This window comes from Sinohyriopsis cumingii, chromosome 11, assembly GCF_028554795.1.
Source record: "Sinohyriopsis cumingii isolate HCF-2022 chromosome 11, ASM2855479v2, whole genome shotgun sequence".
In the NCBI taxonomy this organism is placed as follows: domain Eukaryota; kingdom Metazoa; phylum Mollusca; class Bivalvia; order Unionida; family Unionidae; genus Sinohyriopsis; species Sinohyriopsis cumingii.
In genome coordinates, this window is record NC_142971.1 from 77,255,238 (window position 1) to 77,277,913 (window position 22,676).

The 22,676-nt window shown below is 36.9% G+C and overlaps 1 protein-coding gene across 1 annotated transcript; it reads right to left on the bottom strand.

Annotated features, from left to right (window-relative positions):
* Positions 1-891: 891 nt before the first annotated feature.
* On the bottom strand, positions 892-18,455 carry LOC149788793 (snaclec CHH-B subunit beta-like). Its single transcript, XM_089974913.1, has 3 exons — positions 17,996-18,455; positions 3,132-3,317; positions 892-1,632 (listed from the first exon to the last, which is right to left on the bottom strand). The coding sequence occupies exons 1-3, from the start codon at positions 18,258-18,260 to the stop codon at positions 1,409-1,411; spliced, it is 675 nt and encodes a 224-aa protein (XP_089831039.1). The 5' UTR covers positions 18,261-18,455; the 3' UTR covers positions 892-1,408.
* Between the last annotated feature and the right edge of the window lie 4,221 nt (positions 18,456-22,676).

Consider the following 22,676-nt stretch of genomic DNA (forward strand, 5'->3'; position numbering starts at 1 on the left):
TTATTTCAGACGTGTTTCCTATTTTCCTAAGCATATGGATCGTATGAGACAATGAAGACCACTTGAGGTGCCTGCTATTGGCAAGTGGGCTCTGAAATTGTAGATCCAAAGTCGCAGGGAGATCATATTCTTAGTCTAGCCCATGAAAGTCCCTTTGATGGTCATTAGATATCAAAGGGACTTATCACAACATCTTGAATTACTTTTAGTGTGCAAATATTAACAGTTATGCCCCTACTTATTGCTGATCTTGTCACACTTCTCATTGCGTAGGAAAACCTAATCTGAAATATATAAGGGTAATCTACAACATATTCCTTCATTTGGCGAATCATTTAGAAGAATAATTGTAGACTGTCTCAGTCCTTTACATATAACTAAGCCAGGACAAAAATACGTGTTGTATATAATGCGTACGTCTACAAGTTTTCCAGAGGATGTTCTTTCGAGGAATATTGTAAAAGCTTTGATAAGTTTTTGTTGCTCATTTTGGTCTACCCAACTGTATCTAATATGATCAAGGGTCACATTGTATGTCCGGTATTGGCCAGCAAGTTATGCATGAAGTAGCAATTCAGCAATTCAAGTTTTCTGCCCATCCCATTAAAATATGAGGGGCATTAGAAAAATGTCATCAAACGTTGGAAAATTTGGTTCTGTCATATTGTTGTGATAACTGAAACTTTGGGGACAAATGTGTTCATTTACCACTGTCTGTCGTTAGTTAATCAGTCTAGAATCGTTATGATAAATTCCCATTGAATTTGTTTCTGGACACACTGTCCAAGTGACAAGTGGATGAAAACGTGACGTGCAAACGGAAGGACTAGAAACTAAGTAACGGACTGATAGAAGACATATAAACATTCATAGAGAACCATGGCCATTGCATTGAATTTTCAATGAGTACATTTATTGTCACATTACATTAAAAAGCATATATTTTAACTGATTATAAATGAAACCTATCTTTAACTTAAAATGGACTGGCCCACAACGTTCAATAGAAAGAGAACTGAAGTTTTGTAAAAGGTTGTAACCTCATCGTGAGAACCAATTGTTCTATCCGATTTGGCAAAGGTAATAATGCATTATGAAGCAGCCAGTATCCAACATACGATAATCCGCCTCTGAATTCATGGATGAAAACGTGACCTGCAAACGGAAGGACTTGAAACTAAGTAACGGACTGAAAGAAGACATATGAACATTCATATAGACACATGCCCATTGCACTGAATTTTCAATGAGTGCATTTATTGTGACGGTACATTAAAAAGCATATAGTCTTTAGCAGTTTATAAATGAAATATATCTTTCACTTAAAATGGACTGCCCCACATCGCTTAATAGAAAGAGAACTGAAGTTTTGCAAAAGGTTGTACCCTCATCGTGAGAACCAATTATTCTATCCGATTTGGCAAAGGTAATAATGCATTAAGAAGCAGCTAGTATCCAACATACGATAATCCACCTCTGAGTTCATGATCAGACAATTCTCATTTCTTCCGCCCTGTACCTCAGGGTACCAAATAGGACTTTTCGTGTCAATGAGCTCACCATCAGCCCATCTCCAGATGCCTTCTTCCTCTATGTCATTTCCACCGATAGAGGTATATGAAACCCTAGGTACTGAAATATTAAACAAAACAGTTTTAACAATTTTCTTACAATATTTTAAATCTGTTTTTTACATTTTTTTAAATCTGTTTTTTACATTTTTTTAAAATATGAATCACATGCATCGAATACTTTTGAGTTTATATTTTTTACGAGGCAAAAAGATAATGAAATCAATAAGGATCATCATTCATGATGATTTAGTGTTAATTGAGAAAAGAGAAATCCATAATTTCATCACATCTGACCATTAAAAGTAAGTTAAATACAAGTTAGCAGGTTACGTCCTTGAATACAGCATTTTTTAATAGACTGACACAAAGTGTTGTATATATCAATCTGTAAATGAAATAATATTTGAAATATGAGTTTCTCTTCAAGATTTCGTACTTTACCTCTAGCATGCCTCAGAAAGGAAAGATCCTTTTTTATCATGTTCATGAGTTAGAGTCATGAAGATCTATGGAACTACCTACTTTTGTATTAATCATTAACACATCAATAATAAGTTACAAGTCATCATCCACGCACAAAGTACGTAGTGGCTCCTACATGAGTGCTTATGTAAAATGTAATTGTATGTGATTAGTTGTATGATTTTTAAATCTTCCAAACCTTGAAATGAGAACTAATGTATCATTGTAAAATTCAATTTGTCAAATAATGAAATACGTGATCAAAAGAATAACAAATCTTTAACAATTCAATTATTTTAAAGAAAACCTTATGAAGAACAGATTTTAATGACAAATTATACAAAAAAAGTCTTTTTGCTTGAGGGTTGAAATGTTTTCTTCGATTTGATTTTGATAAAACATTCCAACACACATATCTTATTTAAAACTACCTCCAAAAATGCATTGTTTATGACAATGAGATTTGCATTAGATTCAAATTTAACTTATTGATCTGAGTTTTTATTTTACAGAACATCAAATACAAATATGTTATTTAATGCCTAAGCAATCTTAGTAAATTGGCGATGAATGCACCAAAGCAGCTGATCAAGGCTTATCCAATGGTAGCGTTCGATCCCGCAGTCTTTAGGTCACAGGTTCTGAGCGATAACCACCTAGCCACCTTAGTTCATGCTTCCACTAGTGACCTCTTACGACATGTGGGAGTATGCATCGGGCCTAGATTACTTTACTGAGAACTTTTGATGGACAAGTTGAACGTTTGTTTCATATACATGTATAAAGCATTGCGCAGAAGACCTCAACTCAAATGAAATTTATCCAACTACTTAAAGACTTTATATAGTTTGCAAGCCTTGAAATAAGCACACATGACCACAACATACCAAATGTATAAACTAAGTCAATCAAACAATGATGTGAATTTATTTTCAAGTACATTATGGTACCCTGGAGATAAACTAACGATGCGATTACAGCATTTCCGACGATTGTTGTGAAGACCGTATTACACCAATGTATTTCTTTAGATCAGGACTAAATCAAGAATGTATGAAAATACTTTTTTTAAAAACAAATAAGTGAACGACTTACTGTTTGGACCTTTCTTTATCTGTTCCTTCAGATACACAAAAATGGGTGTGTCGTTGACCTTGGCAAGGTGGCCTCCTTCTGACTCACAGATTACTTTCGCATTACCCCATGTCTGTTTTTCTTGGGACAATCGGAAACATAGATTCAATGGCATATGCCATGTATAGTTGGATGGGCATTGTCGGCCTACAATGATTGGAACATTGCCATATCAATTATATGTAGCGTTTACAAATTTAAATAACAAAAGCAACAACAATGCAATTAGAAAAATTACAAAATATAATAGACAATAGTAACATACAAATCCTTTCGCAAACATAATTCCGGTAAGAACGGTATGAAATGTACCCTCACTGACTGGTACTCTCATCGGAACATCTTCAGGCATGTCTCACGCAATGGGAACGTATCGAGAACAAGGCTAAAGGTAAAACAATTGAGCGACCACCTGATAACAGAACGGCGCAATGAACATGGACGACATACACTTTGTTAGTATAAGTATCTGGATATCATCGATACTTCCCTCAAGTTATCACGCAAATGAATTAGAGAACATCTTGTCTCGAGTAAGAAAGAAACTTTATTTTCAGCAGATGCGTGTGTGTAATAGCATAAGGCTCAGATGTCAGCAACATGAAGAATAGCCACTCTGCCTAGTAGCGAATTGCAAATATAGGTTCTCGTTACGTTTCAATTTGCATCAAGAGATGAAACCCAGGAGACAAGCACCAATATATTTTACAACTATGGTTTTATTTAGTATTGCATGTCAGAGTCAACAACATATAACATGCCGAGTGCGAAATCGAGCGGAAGTTTGCTCCTCTAAATAAAACGTATTCACACGCTTATTTTAAGTACTGGAGGTTCATCAAAGTCATGACGTCCAGACAAGAAATCAACTATATCAAGTGGACCACTTGCAGCAAACTTGTATGCATCAGCTATAGGTGCAGAACGAAGATTTCTGATATTTGTTTGATCTAAGTGGAGAGATGAGTCTGGTCGTCAAACACTAAATTCACTAAAATCATTCAAAGCTACAGCTGTCATATAATGCCTTAAATCTCAGTATGTGCTATTCAGACACCAGCGCAACAACAATCAATTGAGACGGTACAAAATATAAATCAGGTATGTCAAAAAAGCTTGGGAGCAGCCAACAACAACAAGGACAGCACCTTTTTGACACTAATGGAAAAACAGCAGGTTAAATTTGACTTGGCCAGAATCACTAGCAAAGACTTAATTTAAACGTCTTCTGCAAAACAGATCTCTAGTAAGGGAGGTGCTTTTGCTTGTAGCATGGAGGAAAACCAGTGTCTACACTTGGATCGCTTGGTATATAGGCGACGTCGGGTACACTATCAGAGAGAGAGAGAGAGAGAGAGAGAGAGAGAGAGAGAGAGAGAGAGAGAGAGAGAGAGAGAGAGAGAGAGAGAGAGAGAGAGAGAGAGAGAGAGAGAGAGAGAGAGATAATCTGTTATCAATACAACCTTGAGTACATCAGCTGTCAGATGGCGATGGCAAACATAAATTGAGAAAAATGCCTGCATGGCAGAGTGAGAAAACAAAGATCAACAGGGAAAGGTATCATGTTTGATCCGGCTATCATGCATTTTGTTTAGCACAGGGTGTGATATTATAATTTTTGTCTCTGCTTGTAGCAGGAGCTGCAGAAATAGACTTGCCTGTGCTCCTGGGAAAAGTTTTTGGCGAGCCTTAATGTGAAAATCATGAAAGCGCGATGGCAGCAATATGTTGGGTAGCTATGCCGTCAAGTAAGAGCTACAAGATATATAAATATTTCACATGAGAGGAATTTAGAAGATTAATTTGACTGGTCTAGAACACACTTGGTCGCCAGTGTAAACAAACCGGACAGAAGAGACGCAAAATATTTTACCTCGTTTGGTCTACCCATGTGAGGCTGTGTTAAACTATAAATATCACAGGCGACAAACTTATGTTTATAACTCCAAATCAAAATAGCATCAGAAAAGTAATGTCAGAAAACCTATTTTGTTTTGCATTTTGCCCATACAATCCGTCTTATTCCTAAATGTTTAATGCCGGAAAACGCTTTGTTTGCAATATTTTGTTTTTATAATACTGGTATATAATGCATGTATTAGACATCTTTTGTATTCAAAGAAACCTGATAGTTGGCTCTTGTACCGTTTGCAAGAGGAGATTAGGGGGTGGGGGCGAATCCGACAAAGGTACGAAGCGTCCATTTTGCAAATTAACGCTTCCACCTTTTTCTTCATTGTAGCATCCTATTACTTTTATCAAGTGAAGAGGAATCCGACAAAAGTACGAAGCGTTTATTTTACAACTTAACGTTTCCGTCGTTTTCTTGATAGAAGCTTCCTGACTCTGCTCTCGAGTGTGGCGAATTCGACTATCAACGCGAATGACTGGGGAAGGGGGGTACTCGTTGGCTGCAAATATTAGATTCAATTACTTTTCCATACTGAAATTTAAAAAATAATGTGGCTCCGGTGAGCAGGGACTGTCATTAAATCTTCGTTATTTCAATAATAATTACCGATTTTGCACTGACTATGGAATATCGTACAGCTAATCTACATCGACAACGACTAGAGGCAGTTAAGAATTATATACCGGTCCGCGATGGCGTCAAGCAACAACTTAAATAGCGTCGAGTGGAATTTGCAGAAGATACGGAAGAATTATTTAGGCCAGCTGCAGAGACTACTAAAGGTCTTCTTCCATCGTTGCAAAAAACCACAAAAGCAAATGGAGTAACATCACGTAGATATAAAAACACAGAAAATGATTCTTAGAGAAATATCTTATTCTCACCCACACTTATCTGGGTGTATTGGCCAAGCTCCTGATGAGATCGACACAATTAACTATCGTATATCTGAACCATAAACAGAAGATAAGCCACCTCAAGTCAAAGTTGATATGATATATAAATGTACCGAGGAAGGTATTGCAGTTATCAATAAATCAGACCAACTAATTCATATTGCTACATTTGGGCTTGAAAAACAAGACCAATATATGAAACCTGAATATGTTGAAAGTATACAATGTCGTGTTAATTGGCGCAAATACAGGTAACGATGAAAAGTTAAAACTTTTTAATCAGACACTATATGAGTATATTGAACATTTAAGAAAAGCAGATGAACACAAACAAAAAGAAATAAAGCTGCAACTTGAAAAACAAGAGCAGAAAGGATATGAACATTAAGAGGTAGATTTAGATCTGAAACAAGAGAAAACAATCTGGGAAGGGTCTTGCAAACCCTATAAATTGATCTTAACACCACATGCCCAAGCAGAATCCTTTCTGATGTTGATCTACTAGTCATTTTGTTATTTGTGATTATATATAGGTGGTGTAATGGCCGTTAATGTTTACCGCACACATGTTGAAATTACTGACGATTGCTATAGTGTCTAGGTATGCAATTAGATCCGTGGAAAGAAAATAGCATGATCATACACAATGCTCAACGTGGACATATAAAGTTATCTACGGAGATAGACTCGACGATGTTGCTCAGGTCTATTTAGAACTGCAGCCCTCGAAGCGATTCTGATTGCAAAGCAGCTAGGAATGAAAGCCATTGATGTTGCTGTTGCCAAAGCTATCAGCACCGTCGGCTATGTAGCCGGTAAACCATTATCAGCTATCCGACAACAATTATCACGATTGATATGCAGACAATCGGCAGTCCGAGTGCAGCCAGTAAAACTACACAGCACCGAAGTGATGCCAGCAAATGTCAGTAAAATAATAAATAAAGCTGCAAAGGAAAGACTAGCTGATTTATCTGGTGTACAACTTACAAAACAACTAGCTACAGATAGAGAGAAAATATAACCGCAAGTCTCATAGAGGGATGTGGTCTGATCCATCGTAGTCATGTTAATAATAAAATGATCAAGCTTATATCAGATTCCGCATTTGCCATGGACTCACACGTTCTCAAAGTGAAATCGGTGCGTGATTATCAGCCTTATTCGTATGTTGCACGTGTACCTGACGCACTTGTGCGAATCGAATTACAAGTTCAGGATATAAGTTAATATTTCATTGAAATCGAAGGTGAAATTTAAAAACAGATGATACTGAATATGGAACTGATGTTAGATTTGTTTTTGTTAACAATGGCATCATAGCGTTGTTCAAGATGCCACGTATAATATCGACGGAATAAACATTGACTCAATCCCGGAAAACGTTGACGTTGCCACGACGATATCGGCACTGGCAAGATTTTCTAATGGTTATTCAAGATCAGCTGGTCCGTCAATAATGTTTGCAAAGGACACTACTGACTACCCTGACAACAGGCAGTATAATATAAGAAGACTTAGACACAATGTCGAAAACCCTTACGCCAATGTGGTGCCGGTGTTTCACGGTGATGGTGTTAATCCAGAATTCAAAGTAAGATTCGCTGAAAGTTGATCAAAGCTGAAAGGTGGACGTGTAATATTTTCATGTGCACTTCCAGTGTCACACATCTTCGGGTTCTGTAGAAATCTTAGAAAGGTTATCTTAAAGCACATAGTTGTGTTTGTAAGAAAAGATTGCAGCAACAATGCAAAATGGCGACATGTTGGTGATCCTGATGCAGTGATATTGAGAAAACTTTCTCCGTGGATGCCAACAATGATATTGCTGAGGTTTAATTGCGAATAAATGAGCATACATTTCAAGAACAACCACTTTGTACGTGCATATCTTCGGTTAATGACATTCATGGGGCGTTGTCAGAATGATTATTCTGGTATGTAAATATCTTGGTTGGATTTTACGTCATTGTACCTGATATAACACTTTTCGCTGGGACATCGAGATTTGTTTAGACAATATGTCGTTGACATACATTCCCTAGCTCGTGTAAGTAGTGCATTGCCAGCTTGTGGTTACAGAACAATCGCAGTTATATTGTAAGACAAAATAATTCTGTTTGAAGAAGTTGGACGAATAAGAGTCATTGATGCGCCCGGGGAAAACACAGTATATGCCAAGATTCGCTATATTATAATGTAATATCGCCACGTCCATGTTACTCTGATTTCTAGTAAGATGAAAAATCTACAATCAGCAGGAAAAAAAAAATTCTCGAATAAAATTATCACTTGAATCAACGTCATTAAAAGGTCCAAATAAGCTAACACCGACAGAACGTCAACTCAAACATTTCATTGACGCCAAAAAATCCACAACCGGCGTGCGAATTGTTCTTTAAGCGGCTGCTATGAAGGACATAGCTAAAACAGGTGGTATATTTCAACTTCTTGCAGCTATACCAACGTTAAAAGCTGCTGGGACTCCAGCTGTTGTAAAATCAGCTGCACTCGGTGCTGTTGAAACAGCCGCCGGTATGACATTGAACAAAGCTACAAGACACGAATTAAAGACCTCAAAAAAAGAACCCGGGGGCATTCTACAAGTGTAAGGTGTCTACACTTACAGGAACTTCAACGTGGTACGGTCCAGGTCTGCTACTACCAGGTGCTCGCTTCTTAAAATCCCCATGTCCAATTTTGCTTTACTTGATGCTGCTTGTCGTTAAACAATTTATAGGCGTTTTTATGCGCAATCAATTACCAGACCGACAACATAGTCAGAAGACAGGTATTATTAATATCGATGGTCATTCTGGCCCAGGTACTCGCTGGGTTGCATATGCTGTGGTTGCTTGTGGTACTATTGTTTTTAATTAATATGGTCTATCACCGCCGATATAATTTATCGAGTATACTGGTAGAATTCAAGCCAACCCACTCTGGTATTCAGTATTACCATAACCGTTTTAACAGATCCACCTATATGTGGTTCTGAATGGCTTGCTGTACTCAATGCTTTATCGAGATCAAATCCACCTCATTATCTTACACGCGTACATGAGTGCGAGGTCGCTAGGGACCCAGGCATAACTGTCTTTGTAAATAACCGCTCAGAGTGCAAAGCACGTCATGTAATGGTTGATATTTACGGAAGATACTCTATCAAAGAAACGAAACAAAAAATGAGAAGACATTGATTTATCAGCATATGCAACTAAAGTTGATCTCGCTGGAGTTGTACGGGATGAAATTGTTATTTTTCAGGATCGATAAGGCAGGTTAGGGACGAGAAATATTAAGTGGAATGATATTATCCATAGAGTTATTGGTTCTAAACGGATAACAGTCCATTATCTACTGACAGCGGGCGAACAGAGATTCAAATGAACCAATCGCAACTATCATAAATAGAATTAAAAAAGGTGTATATCATCGTGTACGATCCACTGGTGGTACAATATGTGGGCGATACAGATACCGTCGTCAGTGACAATATTGCACCTTTCTGCGCTGAGAATGACGTTTATGTGAACATGTTCACAAATCGTAGCAAAACTTTCAGAAACATGGCGAAATTGCCGATGATTTCTTTGGAAGTGCGATGGTTTTTGACGTGAGACTAGCTGAAATAAAAAACGCAGCGTGATTAGACCACCTATGACAAACATTGAAACGATTAATAAACGACTCGGTATTATCCGAGTATTCTATCATAGTAATAGTTCAACAAGATATTGAAGATGCTGAAAATAAACCCGCATATATAAACAGTGAAATACCTGACATTGTTGAAACAATCAGAGCGATCGATTCAAGTATTGGGATGCTCAGCATTCCACACAAGACTCGTGTGATCCGCGTGGTATACACAGTCGCATCAGGATCAGCAATATATGGTCACATAAAAACAACACTCGCATACATACCGCAGAAGTCACTGGCGTGTACAGGCTGTCCATATTCAGCGCTGAGAAATTTAGGATGTTTACCACATATATATGGCGTCATTCAACAGACAATTTGTTTTTTCTTTCGGTAACCGTGTATATTGTGTTAAATCAAGCTGTAAGCATAATAAAGATTGTTTCAACCACCACGCTGATGAATAAAATTACAAGATCTAAATTTGGTAAATTCATAAAGACTTGAACAGGTACTTTCAAGGCAACCATCGTTGAGAAACTTCATTGACGAATATCGGGTAAAGCTTTCCGATAATTTTCATCAATTTGATTGATAACATAGCCATTGAAATAAATATGTGGTAGAGATAAAAAAAAATCGGAAAGCCCTGCGTTTTAGCAGTGAATATAAGATAACCGGTATTAGTAAGGAATATTTTTTATTTGACGATTTCTAATCATAACAGTACTCTTTGCTTCCTAATTCTTAATGATATGTTGTGATCTGAATTCTTGCTCTATTTGTATAGCGTTTGCCTAAAGTAAACTTTTATATTACTAAACCAATACGTGAGTTGTTTTACACAGAAATTCTAGCCAGGTAGTCTTCAGCGTCTTTTACAGGAGATTCAAGCAAATATCCACATAAATCTAATATACAAGCTGGTTTACACGGTGTTGTAGATTAAATCATCATCCATTTGCAAATAAAGTTTGCTCGTGAAGTTAGTATATACTAGTCTACGTTGATGGTTTAATTATAAGATACATTTGACGTAAAATATATAATGAAGGAGTTTACAAGATTATCTGCGATCAAGCCTTCTCAAGCTAGTTTCGATTTGACAGCTTAACAGAAAAGAAAAAACGCCACCTACCACCAAATTTGCAATTACGCAATCGTATCCGTGAAGCCAAGAATGAGTTTATCGACGACGCAGCAACGCTTGTTTGGTCAACATTGAGAATTAGACAGGACGATATTTCTGATGCTAGTCACGAGATTGATGATATGATGAACGTCCTGCAAACACCGACGATTATTAATTATCTTGACGATGCCGGATCCACCTAAATATACCTTTTTAGAATAAAATGTTCGTTGTTGTCAGTTGTACTGTTGGTGACGCTAGTAATGTTGACATAAAATGGATTAACCTTGATTAACTAGATCCAGTCAAAGTACAACACCGCAAGGACATTGCCTCGTTAGATATTAATTCTAGAACAGGAAGTTTGAGCGGTATTGACAAACCATACTACGAGAGTGCATATCCTGTGACCGCAGTTGTGTGTTTTGATATATAGACTCAATGAAGAACCTGACAGTGATGATCTTCGACCGATGAGGACTAGTTGTATCCTAAATTGTGTCTCCCAACGAGTCAGTGAACGCGTTACGATTAAAGGGTGTCACAGATGAAAAATTAAACTTGCGGAAGTTCAAAGTCAGATCAAGTGGAGCCTCGATAATTGAATTAGAAACGAAATTAAGATTTCCAATAGAAGTATGAACATTAACCGGAGAGGTTTTATACACAGCAAAGTATAAATTAAATGGGTCTCCAATATTAATATTTAACCATAACTCTCATGCATGGGCCTGGACGGTAACAATACTTTCAAAAACAAAAACGGGTTGGATATTATCATGGTGATATATTTGAGCATATTCATGATGTAAGTAAGCGCCACCGTGTGTCCATGAAGTTGTTTGAGAGTGAAGAAGATATTACATTTGATCAAATCGTGCTGCCGTTTGGCAATCTGTATCGTGCAGAATCTCACCATTCGCGGATAACCAAAGTCTCATTGAAATACGCCGATGACAGGAGTGAGATTGAGCAATTTTTGAATAATTGTTTAACTATTTCATCTATTGTTGCTCATTTTGCTCAGAGGAAATAATTATGGAAACTAACACGTGTAGCATTTTTCAAATATATGCTACGCAGTTATATCGAAATCGAATGTGAACATGGATGATTATGGAATACTAAATGTAATTAAAACGATGTCATCTCGATCGACACGGTTTGAAGGTAACCAGGATCATATCTTGAAGCAGATGTATGTCAAAGTGACTTTAAAATATTTGGTCAAAAAACATATGAAATGATCGAGTTGCAATAAATGGATTGTTACCGGTGGATTTTGACTTAACTTGATCTGCTGCGATTAAGTCGTTCGCATTTTCGAAATATGTCCATGTGATAATTCCTGTCTAATTTGATCATCATTTTAATAAAGGTGGTTCAGAGATACATCCGTTGGACTGCGGTGCATAAAATAACCGTAGTTTGGCTCCAAATTGTGGTACTGTGATACATATTCGATGCTGGAATATTATTATCGTTGACGGTAAACGAAGCGATAATTTCATATAGACCACACAGAACAGTTTGGATTCCAAAACCTCAAGTGCTAGCATCCGGTGACGAGGATATATCGTTCGCCAAGGATAATGGTCGAAACATCATTGGTAAATTTACACGTGTTGCTTCTAAATTATGTGGCAAACATATTATCACCGATGGAGCTCTAGAAACGGCTTTTTTAATGCGGGAGACACTGTTTTTCTCTGAAAATCTTATGTCACTCAATCTTCTGCGTTGTTCGACTCGAGGTATTTCTCTTCCGCAAATTGATGCAAGTTGTGGATATCCGTCAGCTGTGTGGCCATTTCTACAAGGCCTATTATAGTGCATTGAATCATGGTTTCCAATCATTGTTAGCATTATATGCACACAAAATTGCAACTATTATAGTTAGTATAGGTTCCCTTGTTCACAGTGACCGCTAGGCAATGTACTTTACCGCGTTTACAAAATGGCTGGCCTTACTTTGCATAATCCAGAGCATCGTCCAGACCCATTTATATTCGTTCAAGTTCTGACCGGGTTGTCTTTCTCTTCCTAGTCTCTCTTGCCTTCTCTACTACATAATATTATTCAGGAGCACAGTCGGGATGGGATTCATTATCTGGTTCTGATTTTTCCTCAGTTTGCACTTCGCTGTCGGTGGTTACAGTGTGCCTCAGTGTTGTCGTGGTGATGGTAGTGGTGGTTGCGGTATCATCTGGCGTCGTGTCGTCCGTTTGGTGACGGGGTTACGAATTGGCAGCGCGATGTGTGGCATGCGGAACACTGTCTTGTTCTTTCTCGTCAGAGTTGATTCCGACGTCAGGTCAATTCTTCTATTCTAGCGATTCACTCTATCACTCTACCTCGCTCTCCAACACCAATAATAATGTTGTCCGCTTTTTGCCTGTCATTAAGCCGCAGCTAGTAGCACAAGCCCTACCTTGTGCCATGAGGGTTCGTAGATGGTAACCTGCTGTATAACGCGTCTCCTTTGAATGTATCTTTCTTCATCACTTACTGTGCTCTGTTCCTGGTAATTCAAATTTAAATACTTTTGTGTACCTATACGTATATATACTGTAACTCATATAGCGAACAACACTCCTGTCAAGTGCACTGAATCCAGCAAGGGATCAAGTGTGTCAGGGAGTGTTTACGATAAATGCAATAAACTGACAACGAACATCACAAAATTAGTACCTAACTAGCCTGAGATTTTTCGACTCTTAATGAGCCTTTTTCTGAGTCAACTACAAAAACTTAGACAAAACAAAATAATAAACAGAACAACCATTGTGTTCACAAATATTTACATGTTTCTACCGGAATGGAATCTAAATTTATTAGGTTTCAACTAGTGTATTTCAACTTATTGCGGATGAAGGAAAATATTTAATATCAACCTAGAAATCGACGAGCCATAATGACATTTGTTATTTTATGTCAGTTTATTTAAGCTCAAATTATATCCCGGATATTTAATTGTATTATTAGTAATTAAAGGCCGTTTGGTGACTAATAAGTAAATTTTAAAAAATTGTTTAAAAGAAAATGTGTCGGATGCAAACAGTATAATTGTATTTCTGCATGGCTGTCTGTTTCTAGTCTTCTTGGCTTAGACCTCTTGGTTTCAGTGTTCCAAGGCGGCGTATCTTCTGCCTCAATTGCGGTTGTGAGCAATTGCAATAATTGTTTTGTATCATTGAAACTGTGGTCACGGGAGGAGAATTTTTCTGCCATTGGGTTTCTGTACAGCTTCTTTGGCATCCATCAGATCTATGAAGGTTGAACATTTTGTGTAGATTTTCAGTTCCTCCGGCATACTGAAGGCTGCAGAACTTACATGTGTTGAGATAAATTACATTCTCTGCTGTGCAAGTTTTGTTTGAACCATGTATGTTCAGTTTTTATCTAGTCACTGTGCTCGACAATATCCTGGTCTCTATTATATTTTGACACGTTTTGCACTTTTGATCGCCACTTTGTCAAGATTTCAAAGGGCGGTCTTAGTTAGCAGCCTGCGTTAGCTTCACCCTGACTGGGATGTCCTTGAGGATTGTTTTCTCTCGAATAGGCTACTAAAGGTTTGTTAGGGAGGAGTAACTTCAGTGCGTTTATCCCGTTTGCCTGCCTCCGTAATCAGGTCTTTATCATAACCTCGTTAAATCAAATGTTTAGATAGCGCTTCAGATCTTTTTTTTAGACTGTTTCATAGTCGGAACAATTTATGCGTATCCTATGTGCCTGACTATATAGAATGATCCCAATGCAGTGATCAGGATGACAGGTGGTTGAAATAAACTAGTTGAAACATAATAAATTGAAAGTTTTCATTCTTGTAGAAATAGTAATTTTAAGGTTTGCAAACACAAATGTGTTTCTATTGGCTTGTCTTGTCTAAGTGTTCAATTTGACTTTAAAAAAGACTCATTAACAGAGGAAAGTGCTCAGGAAAGTTAGATACTAGTTTAGCACTGTTTGCTGACTGTTTCTTGCATTATATATATATATATATATATATATATATATATATATATATATATATATATATATATATATATATATATATCAAGGCAAGAAACTCGTGTGAGCTAAAAATTCCACTCCATTCCTATGGGTTAGATTAACTATTCCACGGCATTTTTATGTAAAATCTGTATCTAACCCATCACTATCTATCATCCATTTTCCTCTTTTCGGTGAAAAATCACTATGTAACCTCTCATCTTCTGCAATGATCTGTTGTGTGTAAAATTATTGTAAACTCATCATTCACCATCATTTTTGTGTAAACAAGAATAGAACCACCTATAAACGGTAGTGGGATTAAAAGAGCTACTGACATTTTCTGACTGAGCAATTTCAGATGACATTGACAATCAGAGCAAATTTATTTCCAGAGCTGAGCCGATAGAGTCTCACCATTCATGAGAAACAATTACTCTTTCTTTTTCTTTCTCTCTGTCACTCTGGCGTTTCTGAAAATATCTAGTAGATAACATCGTGACAAGTATAGGCAATTCCTTAACCCCTTTTATTCTATAATCGTGTCAAATGTTTTATAGTTAACAGCTGTACAAAACAAGATAATACATGAAAATAATAATTTCATATGATCCTACATCAAGCTGAATCCCACATAACCATTGTTTGATGATTATGTAAATTTGGCCATGCTTTATACGCCCAACAAACCCAGAAATAAATGAAAAATGTTTACTTTTAAATCGCAGGGTAAACAGCAATGTACGCTGAGTAGAAACCTTACGTCACATAGGATATCTTGAGCACTTGATGCGTTGATTGTAGCTTCTGTATAAACCTAGTGCATGTCCATATTTGGAGATTCTAGAACCTCTATGCTTCTCTGGTTACACTTATTTTATAGCTATTTTGGGGATTCTAGAGTTTCTATTTGCCCCTTTAAAATTTGTATTTCTAGGGCAAAACCAATTCGTATAGCCAATGCTGCTATTGAGATCACTAGCGACAAGAATCCAATGTGTAACTTTTGGTGGAGAGATTTGTAGTTTATGTATGTCGTTGTTGAGCTCTGATTTGTAAGCTATACAATCAATGAAATGAAAATTTTCGTTGATTAAAGATTAAAAATGAACTATTTTTATGCAAGGTTTATTTGCATATATTCATGATTTTTGCTCACAATATTATCATTAAAGCTATCTGCTATTCCGAGGAGAATATCAAGCGTTTTAGTTAGAACAAACAATACTCAGTATGACTCTCTGACGGGAAGAAGTCAAATTTGATAGGTAACAGTGTATACGTTTCTAGTTTTCGTATCAGTTTGGTGCAACGCATAGCTTTTAGTTTAATCAGTTCATTAGAGTCACCATACTGAGCGCTAATGTTAATGAAATTCAGTGTACTACTTTGTTTTTAAATATAGTGTACCCAATAATTCATCAGCAAAAGGATTTTAGCATATTAGTCATAAATAACTTTAGTGATTGACAAATAATGCACACTTACCTCCCTAAACGTCTGAAGCTTTCTTCAACTCGATTTTTGTAGACTTTCAGGCATGTTGTAGATTGTACATGTGTGTTACAGATTTAATTTAGACTTGTACCTTTTGCTTCAAATCTCTTGATACACTCCTTCAGTAAGTTTGATTTCAATTCTCAAACATGTAAATCTTGTTGCAATAATTGTTCAATTTGTATCGGATAATTAAGACAATTAAACTGTTTCACTTAATCATTACTGGTCGAGGTTGGACAATGATTCTATTTAGTTTTAATTCCATGAGAAAGAGAGCTACATGAATCGATGGATCCTTCTGCAAAAGAGACAGCCTGAAGTGGAAGTTCAATAGAATGATTCGATTGCAGAACATGCTTGCTTTCTCATTAGCAATCAAACACAATAAATGTATAACATTATCAATCTTGGAATGTAGCATAGAGTAGGAAATATTTCAGATACCACTGGTCTTCCTCATGCGTAATATTTTGTTTTTCCAGTGACATTTTCTGACGAAAATAAGCGTTTTAAAGCCAAGTAGCCGGAACGATCGACCAATAACGTCATAATAGTTTTTAGTACATGGCACTACACTGGGTTTGGTTTTGATTATTTCGTACGATTAACACAGAGTCAAGTTCACTGACTGTATTTAACTCATGTGTATATGCTGCAAAGATGAGATCTTTTGTCTCATGGTCAGAATAAAATGCTTGGTTGAATGTTCATATCTTAAACAAAATCAGAGCCTCTGGTGGCTGAGCTGTCCTAGGCTCATATCTTTGCGGATAACTGATATCATCTCTTTGTATTTGTGGGTTCGAGTTGAGTCCTGGCTAAAGTGGTTATGTGGGAAAGCTAGAAGTAGCATCCAATGGGTCGGTGGTTCTTTCCTTGGTTTCGCGGTTCTTTCTCTGCAAATATACTGACCGCTACGTATAGCCTAGCATGTGCTGACAAAGGACATGCAGCTTACACAAAACCAAAAACAATTAAGCTAAATCACTTTATTGTTCAGTGAAAATTTGATTCATCTCTACAAACGCCGTGATATGAAAAAATTCGCTAATCAAAAATGCTGAGTCGGAAAATACACAGAAGACCAATAGTTGGTATGGATGAAGCTAGTCTTATATAGTTTCAACCAGAACCTAAAAGCAATCAAACTGATAGCAAGTCTATATTAGCTGTTGCCTTTTAAGAGCATTTTCGTCTAGAGTAAGACAAAGAAAGAATGAAAGAAAATGGCGCTTAACAATGACGGATGTATGCATGTCTCAAACTTATTAAAACAGAAAATGTAGTCCGAGCAAATGTTTAAATTGTGTGTTGTCAGAGGCATTTGAATTCTATACTTTTTCTTTTAACTTTTAGTTGGTTTAAAGTCAATCGTACAGACAATTTATTAAGGCTAGTTGATCTACTGCCTTGGTTGTTTTGGTAACTGTACCTTAGAAAGAGGTGTAACATGAAATCATATCTGTCCAGGATTTTAACGAATAATAGAACCGGGAAGTTAACCAGATTGACATTGTCGACATTTAAGTCAAAACCTTTTAGTGTTTGTAAATATATATCAGACTAGTTTCCGTATTTGTTCCGTGAACTCGAGGGTTAATTAAAGAATCAGACTACACGTGTCATTAGAAATTAGTGTATAGCAACATGCTCCACCAGTATAGATATCTATTCTGTCAGGAGCAAAATATTGTACCCTTCAATATTAGTTTATAGCTAAATGATCTGAGAAACGAGAACTTACCCTGGATGACTTGGGTCATTTGACGTTCTAATTCGGCTACTTTCTGTAAGAGATGGTTCATTTGACGTTCTGATCCAGCTACTTTCAGCATGAGCATCTCAACATCATTGTTTAGAAGAATACGTTTTTCTTTTTCATCCTCCAGACGCAGACGTACAGCAGTAACGTCGTTTTTTTCTGAATCTTCTAGAAGGCTTGGGACTGCGGATTCCATCATCCATATTTTCAGGCAAAGCAAAATGAAAATCAAACTTCCTTTTTGCATAATGATAGCAAACTGTGACTGAGAGCTGCAACAGTTATGGTGTATTTAGCAAATAAGCCCAAGAAGAGTATTCAACACTTCAAATGTTTTAATGAGTCTGTTGATTGAAACGTATGCATCGCTCTTTATCCTCCCGACCAACTGAGTTAACCCCACTTAACATTCTAACACTTAAGACTTCATATTAGAAATCACACTGTGTCGCTACATTGTGTACTTAAAAGTCTAGTGCGAAGGGCAGCATAAACTCCATTTTATACATTCGTTTTTTATCCGCATATTCTGAATAGGGGCCGCTGAAAGAGGCTTAGCATTCGACTGTCGAACGTAAGCAAAATACAGTACACGTTTATGGAGAAACAGGTCTGTCTTCTAAACCAAGTACTACTTTGTAGAAGTATTTAACGATAGGAACTGCTTATAATGTATTTCCTGGCAACCACGTTTTCAATTAATTATTTTTATATATTAAAATCTACTCCTTCGCTTCAAAAAATACTTAATCATTTTTATATTGCATGCTCACCTATAATTTAAAACAGCTTTATTATCGTATAATATACTTCGTCACTAATCAAATTGCAAAAGGAACGTTACAAAATCTGAAACCAGTCATTAGCACCCGGATGCTTGCATCCGTGACATTTGTTTGACACACATAAAACAATAATATCAACATGCTGTAGTTCAAACATGATGAAGTTAATCTGAAGTGTAATTTATGTTTGTTTATTATTTTTCTTCTGCTAATATTGTTAATAATGTCGCTCGGCGGTAATCCAAAAGAATCAAAATATATGTCTTTATAAACGGTTACCCAGTGTATACCTGATCCATGATTAAACTCTTGAATGTTGACTAAAGATTCTTCCACAAGTCCAACCTGTTTTATAATCTTATTTTCTTGTTCTATATTGCTGTGCTGCATCAGATATGATATTATCAATAATTCCATCCCAAATTTGGTTATAGGCCTTCAAGATTTCAATTTCACCTGTAAATGCTTTGATATAAATATCTCTTCTTTGATTTGCAATGATTATCAACAAAATTTCCATTACTTTATCGTATTTAGCTGTTTCCATTTTTGAATATTAAAACGTCACTCATACCTTCACTTTCAAGATATGTGGCAATCTAAGGATTATATTCACTCATCATTTTCTTCCATAATACCTGATTTGTTCATGAGCTGGCATTTTGCAAACGACAATTTCAGATATTTTGGTTTTGTTCTTTTGTAATTTCCTCCTGTCGCTTTGACACAGCTGTAATTAATTGTATTATATCTTCGGGATTATTAACAAGCCTGATTAACTTTATTTGTCGTGCAACAGGGTCGACAATTTGTTCGCCAAGTTGTCCTGCAATGTTTCGCTGTACTTCGTTTACCAAAACAACTAGTCTTTATTCTGGAAAGTTTTTCTTACAACATTGTCGAAGCATCAGGTTGCTTTCTTGGTACACATTCGGTAACAGCTTTGAAAGTTTACCTTTTTACACTGCCGCTTGAACTAACCCTGGACGATCTTATTCAATCTTTTTCTTAAACGCAGCTCTTTCCGCAGCGAATTTCTTTAGCAGGTCAGTTTTGTTCTGGTCCATTATATTGTACATCATCATACAAAACTGCATCATAGAAACATGCCAATCCAGCAACGAAGCATTTTCTTGAGCTCCCGTGCAAGTTGATCAAACAAGTAAACATTGTATTTGGTAGCAGTTGCCTGATGATAAAGATCGATGAATTTGTCTTTGGTTACGTGACCACAATGTTCGTGTGCGATGTTTCGTACGTCAATGTTTCCAAGACCTAGAAACATCATAAAACATCTGGTATTTCGTCGTATAAATGTATCAACGTTATCAAATCCTTGCGCATTACATTTACGGTTCCTTGACAAGGAAAAGTAAGATTTTATCTTGTTCGAATCCGAGTTGCTCAACGGAATATCGTCCAACACAATTATTTACTATTCGTCTTGAGCAAGTTCTTCTACCGGGGGGCCCCGAGTGGCCCAGTGGTCTAAAGCGCTCACCGTTCCGGATCACTGCCATTTCACCTCTGTCTGCGTGGGTTCGAGTCCAAGGCTCGGCTAGCGTGGGTACGTGGGAAATCCGGCCAGTAGCTTCTCGTGGGTCGGTGGTTCTTCCCTGGGTTTTGCAGGGTTCTTCCTCCACCAGTTATACTGGCCGCCATGTATAGCCTATATTGTGCTGAAAAATGGCGTTAGACCCTAAAACAACAACAACATTCATCTACCTGAATAAGTGTTTCAGGTTGTATGAAAATAAAAACGTCACCTGAAACATAAAGTTTGTTTTTCAGCTTTTATTTGTATTTGTTAAGCAGTTCATATCCGTCTTGCTGAGGATTCACTACGTAGAGGTAGAGGCGGTCGTAGTTTAAGTTGTCTTTCAGAACCAGATTCATTAGCAGATTTGTTATATTGGATCCCGTTCAACTAACGATGAGGTAATGACAATCTGGAAGTTCGTTGTTTTGATTGTGTTCAATTAATCGCTCAGTATCGAAGTTTATTACGCTCATTATTAAGCTCATTTTTATCTCAAATATGTTTAGCAAAACTTCACCATGAAATATTTGATAATAGGAACTAGCGAAAACTGGAGTACGAGCTAATAACATTAAATTCATTAGAGGAATTATTGAAATAAGTGAGTATAACATTTTGCTGAAAATCATATTATTTTTTACAAAAGGATATTAATTGTTATATTCTGGTTATATTATACCGATTATTGGAAGTTTTAAAAAAAACGGAAAACATTGTAAATTGAGATGACCAGCAACTTGAGCATGCCCGGCCAACTAGTATTAGATATCGAAACAAAGTATCATCTGCTTACCTTTGGAGCACGTTTTGTTTTTTGTGATGTTTATGGCGATGTCTGACCAGTATTATCTTTTTATCCGATCTGGACACATTCTTGTCTGCCATTGCAAAATTCAGGCATTCAGAATTGTCGTTGATGATATACGGGACTTTTAGTATTCGTAGAATTTCATTACATTTGTCTGTGTTTTTATCCAGCTCTGGCATGATTGTACTACGTGTGTATTTCTTACTGATACTACTGCAGTAACAGTCATATGACTGGGGAGCATTTGTTAAATACATGCACTCAAGATCTGCAAATATAGTTGATTGCCTTGTTCTTGTTGCGTCAGTTAAGCATTTCGTCAAGATCCTTGATCTATACGCAGAGTGATATTGATTCTGATTCTTTCAATTCACTCAAAATACAGAATCAATTCGAAGCCGTTCGTACCAACCACGGGGTGACAACACCAGAAGATACAGTCCCTTGTCATACGTGAAAATATTAACAGCGATACTTGGGTTCAGTGTAGTCAAATTTCAACAGTGTGTCTTTGTTCACCTGCATGGGAAATTCACTATCACCGAAATTGAGTTTACCTAGGTGTCGCTTATAATCTCAGGGCAAGTCGTGCTGATCACTTATCAAATATAACGCCGACAATATTGCCCATTCAAAACAATGATTGCCAGAGGTTTCATTTATGAGGTCTGAATTATGGTATTTGTAACTGTAGTGATTCTGCACAAACGTTGCCAACTGCTTCATAGCAATAACAGAGGCAAGCCGAAAATGGCTTTTTTGTTCATACTTGTCTAAATACTACAAGAATCTCGGATTTTCTTGCGACTCCGATTCTTTGGATATTTGCACATGTTGCGTCCGAATGTCATTTAAATTTATATGCATACGGGCGAGGGCTTTATTTAATTGGCGGAAAAACTGATACATGTCAGGTGTGCCTCGTCGACGTGTTTCTTCCTCTGCATCAGGTGGGACATGAAGTTCAAGGTTAATTGGATAGCTAGCATCACGGGTTTCATTACTTGGCTTTATAGTAATTCGAAGTTTTGCATAAGGTTTTTCAGAAACTATGGTGCATTATTTTGGAGTTTTCACGTATAAATCCATTTGCATATGCCGATACGATAAATTCCAGCCCTTTATCATTTCAACTGACCCATCATTGAGCTCAGTATATCAGTCCGTGAGCAATACGCCAACTCGAATATGACCAGACTTTGTACGCTTGTATGCAAATGTATATCAATTTTCCTGGGGTGCAAGTAAATTTACCAAATCGCTTTAGCTCTGTCACTTTTAACAATAGCCTGTATGCTTATCTCTTTCCTCCTCATCCTTGGCATAAGGCAAACATTGCATCATTTAAGTTTAGACCACTCGGCCACTCGGGGCCCCTTCATCTGCCACTCAACATTTGTATAATAACCGCTATTTGCATTCTTTACTACAATGATATTCACAACTCAACAAGATATATCTTTATATCTGTAGACAAATATTAATGCGTATATACCATGCTGTAGAAACCATAACACACACATATAGCAG

Bases quoted from the DNA above. Each gene is read 5' to 3' on its own strand.
- LOC149788793 (XM_089974913.1), bottom strand. From the start codon at position 18,260: ATGCAAAAAGGAAGTTTGATTTTCATTTTGCTTTGCCTGAAAATATGG. The intron at 3,318-17,995 runs GTAAGTTCTCGT...CAATCATTGTAG, and splicing joins AATGACCCAAGTCATCCAGG to GCCGACAATGCCCATCCAAC. The intron at 1,633-3,131 runs GTAAGTCGTTCA...TTAATATTTCAG, and splicing joins GATAAAGAAAGGTCCAAACA to TACCTAGGGTTTCATATACC.